The 7,177-nt window shown below is 35.3% G+C and overlaps 1 protein-coding gene across 1 annotated transcript; it reads right to left on the reverse strand.

The window, feature by feature from the left end:
- Positions 1-161: 161 nt before the first annotated feature.
- On the reverse strand, positions 162-6,253 carry LOC146140407 (protein unc-93 homolog A-like). Its single transcript, XM_083392619.1, has 4 exons — positions 6,157-6,253; positions 3,351-3,515; positions 2,260-3,072; positions 162-637 (listed from the first exon to the last, which is right to left on the reverse strand). Exons 1-4 carry the CDS (start codon positions 6,233-6,235, stop codon positions 162-164), a joined length of 1,533 nt encoding a protein of 510 aa, XP_083248745.1. The 5' UTR covers positions 6,236-6,253.
- Between the last annotated feature and the right edge of the window lie 924 nt (positions 6,254-7,177).

Here is a 7,177-nt window from a genome sequence, read left to right on the forward strand (position 1 = left end):
AACTGAAATTTTGAATAAATAATCGTTGCTTGTTTTTCTGCCCATTTTAATAATTATAGTAGGTAATTGAGGTGGAATACCGTATTTGGTAATACATGATTGATTGCACGTCATCCAACCTTCAACGGCCTAAAAGAAAGTCGAAAAGCTCCTATTTAAGCCTATCCCTTTTTTGACTGGCTTTTTTTCTGATCGGCTGAGATGTGCTGAATATAGCTGGCACCTAGCAGCAACAGGTAACCGACCACAAGAAACGTCAGCACGAAATAAAGCAAATAAATGGGCGTCAACCGGGACATCAGTCCGTAAGCGAGACAAGTTCCGATTGATTCCATTGCGACCTGCCAAGACGCCGCTTCAGTTGGGCAGTTGGTAAAAAAATTGGTGTAGTAACTCGGCGTTTGGCTCTTCAGAATGGCATGACTCGAACCTAAACCGGCACTCAAAATAAAAAATGGCCAGGAAACGCCGCTTGAAGTCCACAGAAGCAACGCAAGGAGGCAGCCCATTTCAATGAGAAATGCTATGCCGAATAGTGTTCTATGATTCACAATACTAAGCAGCTTTCCGGAAGACAAACTGGTAATAAGCATGGAAGAAGACAAGCACAGCATTGTATAAGACACAAAGGCGACACCTGGGAATAAAAATATTGCAATAAGTCCTGCTTAATAAAGCAAGATTTTAATTGTATGATTATAATACGATATTTAATCAATAAGGGTTAACTTAATATTATGCTAGCATAACTGCTCAACGTATTAATTACACTGGCCAAAATGAATTTTGGTGCACCAGGTTTAAGGTGCCTAATTGACCAATTTTGGGATGTGAATTCGAAAATCAAACCCATTTTCTCTGTCAGATTGAGCTTTAAGGTTATGTAACATCACTAGTAATTTTAGACACTAACTACTTTTTTGTGAACAAATATGTTTATTATTCTAAATCGCATTAAACGTCGAACAACCATTTTAGTTAAAACAGTGTTTTCTAGTACATTCTAGTTTTCTAGTACAGTGCTTATGAAAATAAAATTACCCACAAAACTAGCATTTCTCCCGAATCAAGAAAATTTCGAAGCAGGCAAACTCCACTGAATAACGGCTTGCTTCCCTTGTAATATAACCCAAATTAGGCATTTATTGCTCTTTATCTTTGCACCGGAAATTGGCACAATACATTTGGAAGCGACGAATTAAGAGTTGCTGTTTAGGCCTAGTAATCAAAACTTTCATCAATTTTCTTTTGATGTTAGGATTTATTTCGCCCAGAGAAAGGGTTTGCAGAACTGTAGGGTTACAGCCTTCCAGCCATCCCTCAGAATATAACGAGTTGTGATTACGTGGGCTATTTAAACAATAAGTTTTCACGCAAAAGGGGTACCTTTTAAAATCTATTTTAATGTCCGCTATGAATTTGAAGTGCATACATTTGGGCCGCACATGACACCATTCAATAAAAAAAATATAAAACATATAGCTTATCTGTTTCGCATATTTTAAGGTGAAATTGGGTAAATAAAAAGCGTTGGGCATAACACATTATTTAACGTTGTGAAGAACATTACGCCAATAAAAAAAACTCAACAGAAAAAGTTTGGAATTCAGAAGCCTAAAGTGGTGATGATTTTTAGAAAAATTAATGTCTTTGTAAGGTTTTTAAACCTTTCCAAAAATCTGCTGAACTTGCTCCAATACTCAAAAAAACACTCTATACTTTTTATACGATGACATAACGGATTAATCTTTATAAATATTATACATGAAGGTCTAAACCTACAGTACAACAATATTAAAGGGATTTTACTTGCGGAACATTAACAGAACTAAAGGTCCAATAAAAATATTCTTAAAAACAGCACCCCTAAATTAGTTAAAATACCTTGAAATATTTTATAGTCATATTTTTTTTGTTGGCCAGTGTTATTATTGGACGTTTATTTTATTTAAACCCGTTCCACAGCATCGATTGTCGCCACTAGATTAGGATAAAACAACTATTAATCATTTAATTGTTATATACAAAGAAGTGCGGTGACATTTGTAGAGAACTTAGTCGTCTTGTATAGGGTCATGATTGCGTTATAGCTCTGGCTTAACAGGAAAAACAATTAAAGGCAAAAATGCTGAAAGTAATGATATTTGAGTTTAATTGAAAACAAATAAACAATAACTTTATAAATCAGAACATTGGTCTTTAAATGCGTTTCTTGCTATTAAGTAGAGTTGTATTTATATGTTCTAAACGTCACCCTACCGTATTGACACGAAACCCAACTTCCGTTGTAAGAGCCCCTGATAAATGCCTGTAGTATTCCAATGTGCATTGTGTGCGGCGCCAACATAACTGCGACGATGTTTTTGAAAACAAATTGGAAAGTGGCCTTGAGGTGAGACGCCGGAGATTGTGGGATGACCGGAGCTTCTTTTATAGGTTCAATTATTTCGTTGTTCTTTACCGTTACTCGTTCATCTATCTGTTTAGCTAAGTTCAACTGTAGTTCTTGGCCTTCAAAATTCCCAAAATCATCTGAAACTTTGCCAAACCTCGACGGCTTTGCTGTGGCGTCGTTCAGCGAGTGTAATATTTGATGATTGGGGTATTCTTTGAGACAAATTGTTAGAATAACCCCGATTGTATTGAGAAGTAAGAACGTACCCAATAGAAGGTAGAGAGTAAGACCTTCTATAGTCGTTTCTCTTTGCGATGAATTTGATGGTTTAAGTAGACCAGAGGTGTTTCCAAGTAGGCACAGTGATTCGTTGTAAATAGTCTCGAAAGAATTGCTCAAGTTGCTTTGTTTATTGTGCAAAATCGCTTCAACACGTGACCGCATGGTTGCTAATAGAACGGCCATTATTGTTGTTCCAAGTAGCAGAGAGAAGTTGACGAAAGAAAACAAAAGGCTGAATGAAATTTGTGTAAGGGCTTGAGCTTTTACAAAACAGTTGGTTGAGTTTTGCGAAAGACGCACGACGTAGGTCAACACTGTAGCCCACATCACCGACGAACAGCTCCCCAAAATAGCAGCGGCTGGGATCAAAGTATAGTCCTTTGGATAGAAGTTGACTAGAAAAATGATAAACAATGGGTCAGTTAGGTTATTCTTAAATTCTTTTAACTTATAGAGAAGCAAAATATTTTTACTTTTGAGACAGGGCTAGCTGCAAGCATTTCATTCGGTGGATGTTTTAGTCACAAGGTAAGAATTATTGTTTTGTTATTCCATCAAGCCTATTTGTGAAGTTGTTAAAATTTGCAAGCTCGTAAACATGAGTATATTAAAACAAGAGGATATAAACCAGCTATTAAGATCAATTGAAAAAATATTCCGAGTCGCAACTTACCGACGATATAAAGCGAATATGAAGTCATTGTAATGGTGAGCGTTCGTTTGCAGCCAAACCTGCTTATCAAATAAGTAGGCAAAATAAACGAAGATGTAAAGAAGCAGGCGTACAGCACTGCCAGTGCGGTCGTACCACGTGCCTGATTCAATGTGCTCTGTATATCTATAAAAAAATATAAGCGATAAAACACCATTATTATTATTAAATATAGCTAAATCTTAAACTATTTTAGCATTTCAACGATAGGGCATATAAGAGCGAGTTAAGATTATTTTGAAATTGTATCGTGTACCCTTTGATAAGCACTTTTTAAAAAAACTAATGCGCACAAGGGAGTTTAAGTATAGAGTTTAACTCGGTTAAAATACGCTTACCCCCTGACGTCATGAAACAAGCAACCTCAAGAAACCTACTGTTTTTGTCAATCTCGTGCGAAAGTATCCGAGTGGAATCGTGTATAATTATTTTTTTTTAATCCGCGGCAAAGCGTTTACGTGGACAGTAAAAATATGCGTTTATTCGTTTCAACCGGGGCGCCAACCAGTCCTTAGACGTACTACAACATTTAACATTTCGTACAGTGATTTTAATTGTGCTATACTGTCCGCTTTGGTTTTTAGTGTACTATACAAAAAACACCTGTGCAGTAGCCTATATCTGAAAAATATATTTTTCCATTACATGCTACTAAATTTTGACGGTTTTTGATGGTGTTTGGGCCAATCATAGTCATATTTGATATACTTTTTCAATTTGGCTATGTTTAATACGAAACTTCTGGCACGCCTAATTAGATCTATGTTAGGAATACCCTCCAGAGCAACTTCAACATGGCAACTTAACAATTTTACTAGTTTTTTTAGCCCAAAATTTCCGTGCATTGCTTGGATACTATTTCCAACGTAGCCTATAGATAAACGATAAAAGTTATCCTCCACTCCCTTAAAATATATGTTTTTTAATGTGTCACTGTAGGCTCGCGTTGGATAAATTCTTTTGTCGTTTGAGCTAATCTATAATGTTTTTGCAAAAGGCATTGTACTGTGAGTAATATTATGATTTCTACACAAGCATGACAACTCTGAAGTCAATGGCCCTAATTGAACATTTTTCAAAATATTGATATTATCCTAAATATAGAGCCATGTGCAATGTTGCGTGCTCAATCGCGCCTCTCTAATTAAAGTTTTACAAGTTTAAACCAATCAAACGCCCTTTTGCGCTTTGCTATTTAGATCTAACTAAAAAATACAGCCTTATTTAACACGGCCTCACATTCAAAGAAAGTGTTTTTAGAAAACGCGATAAAGTTAATCATTATCTGGTTTACGTTGGTAAAACTTGTAAGATGAATATAGCTGTTCTCGATGATATGTAGCCTACATATAAAAAATCGAAAATATTTCGGATAACTGCGTAAAACAACAAAAGTGTTGGAGAAATTTACGCATGGCCGGTTTGTGTTGAAAGGATTCTCGAAAATCACTAAAATACACTATAGCCACATAAAAAATGTTTGCGTGAATGTAGAAAAACTGATTAACTTTGTACCAGGATGTTTTGTATTTCGTATTTAATTGGATAATCAGTTGTCCGTTAAAAGCTATAGACTATATGTGAGTGGATTGAGTAACCTGTCTGTTACATTTGTTAGTGACAACCAAAAATTTAAGAATTTATGCTCTATGTTCAAGCCTCGATCTTTGGTAAGCGAAATATAAACACGAAAAAAAAATATTGTTACAATGTTAACAGTTTTTTAAAATAAGCAAAACTAGAGAAATAACCAAGGTTTAGAAATAGCAGCGTCGCGCAATAACACGATAGGATGCTTCTTTTACTTGTTATAATTGGTTTTATTTATAGCTCAAAAAGAACAAATACCGCAAATTCTGGATATTTGTATACCGTATCATAACAAAATTGATTTCGTTAAAAAAAAAATGTCATACATAAACGAACAAAATAGTTAAATAAAAACATCGAAATTTTGAGATCATTATTGGTGGTGTTGTTTATAGACTGATGCTAAAGGATGTGCGTTCGAGTGGAATAGTTTTTGATGCTAAAAGCAATAAAATCGTGTATTAAAGTCGTGCTACAGACCAAAACGTAAATTAACACAGACACACAGCCAAATCTTTTATCAAAATATTTTTCACTTCGAAAACTGCATGGTTGCAACTTGTAATAACCTACGTCTTTTATGCGTTTTGTCTGCGCTACAGGAAAAATTAAACACTAAGTTGCCATGAGTTGGATTTCATCTTTTTCAAAGCACCCACGTTATTCTAAATAAAACCTTAATAACGTTAAAAGTAACAAAAAAAAGACGTTATAACATCCAAAGGCAACTTTTGACCCATTTATCCATTTTAAGTTTGCACAGCAGCGCACACGTTTTTTCGGCCATTCCTGGGCACGGTCCTGTAACTTTGAGCTATAAGAGTTTTGTTTTCTTGTGTTGCAATAAATATGTAGGCGTACGCGGCAATAACAGAAATTAGATTAACTTCTGTGTTGTGTGTTGTAGTTTCATATTTCAGTTAATAAAAGAACCTTCAGATTGCCCACCCGAGCTAACAACAGGCGAGCAATGTGAAGGCCTACCTTATAGAGATTATACAAACTAATGTAAAATGGGGCATTTTGTATACAAATATTACACAGCACTGAAGTTAACATGGGAATGTTCCCTATGATCTCATGCCAGAACATGTAGACTATAGATTTATGTATGACTATAAGTATATAGGCCTAGTACACACTGCAAACATACAATGTTTTAGCATAGCCTACTTACTTTCCAATGTAATATAAGCCGATTGATTGAATAGCAAAGCAAAACAAAGTAGCAACAAATTGCTATTGCACCCTTCCATTTGGTGCTACTTTCGAAAAGTATCTTGTCCTGACTATGTATTCAGCTAGCCTTATGTGTCACTTTGTAACTAAGGTATACTAACAGCTAAACGTTTTTGAATATATACATTCAATCAACATATCAACAGATAAAGATCTGAGTAGCCTAGCCTATGGCAAAGTACTCAAAACACGAGTTCAATTCCAGTTTGGTACGTCATACAAGCTTGTTGGTTTGCAAGCTGTTTTAATGGCAGTATATGCGCCGATATTTCTCAACCCATGGGTCGCGACACAAAATTGGATCGTCAAAAATATATCTGAACATGATAATTACAAAAGTAATACGGAGATATGGCTCATGATAACTAAATTGAAACTTGTTTATGATCATGGAAATATATATTCTGTTCGCTCACAAAAAGTTCAGTGAAAATAATTGGGTTTCAAAGCTTCGATATTATAATTATTCTTAGTATTTGGGCGCCGCTAAAAAAAAGAGCGCCGCTAAAAAATGGACCAAGAAACACCGCACTATACGTGATCCAATGGCTTCAAATTTTAAATAACGTAATTTGTGTGTAATTTATTGTCTTACGAAAAAAGGGTGATATTAGCCTTGGCACGCGTACACCAGATTGGGTAATGGGTAACATAAAAAATAATGACAATAATAATCGAGACTATACAATCGCTGTAATTATAACATTAAAATCGTGTTTACATCCTGCGCTGTAGCTATAGTTTTTAAATTTCGTTGTAGTGATATTTAATTATTTGTTGACATTATTCAAAGCTAAGTGTTATTACCAAACTTTATGACGTGGCCAAATGCAGTCCTCGTCACCATAAAATATTTACCGCGTAATCAACGCAACATGGATTTTTGATTTATCTTCCATTAACATGCCTGTGCTAAAGGATCCGATGGCCAAACCATGTGTACATAAGAGTTGGCAAAG

This window comes from Ascidiella aspersa, chromosome 6, assembly GCF_963924565.1.
Source record: "Ascidiella aspersa chromosome 6, kaAscAspe10.2, whole genome shotgun sequence".
NCBI lineage: Eukaryota > Metazoa > Chordata > Ascidiacea > Phlebobranchia > Ascidiidae > Ascidiella > Ascidiella aspersa.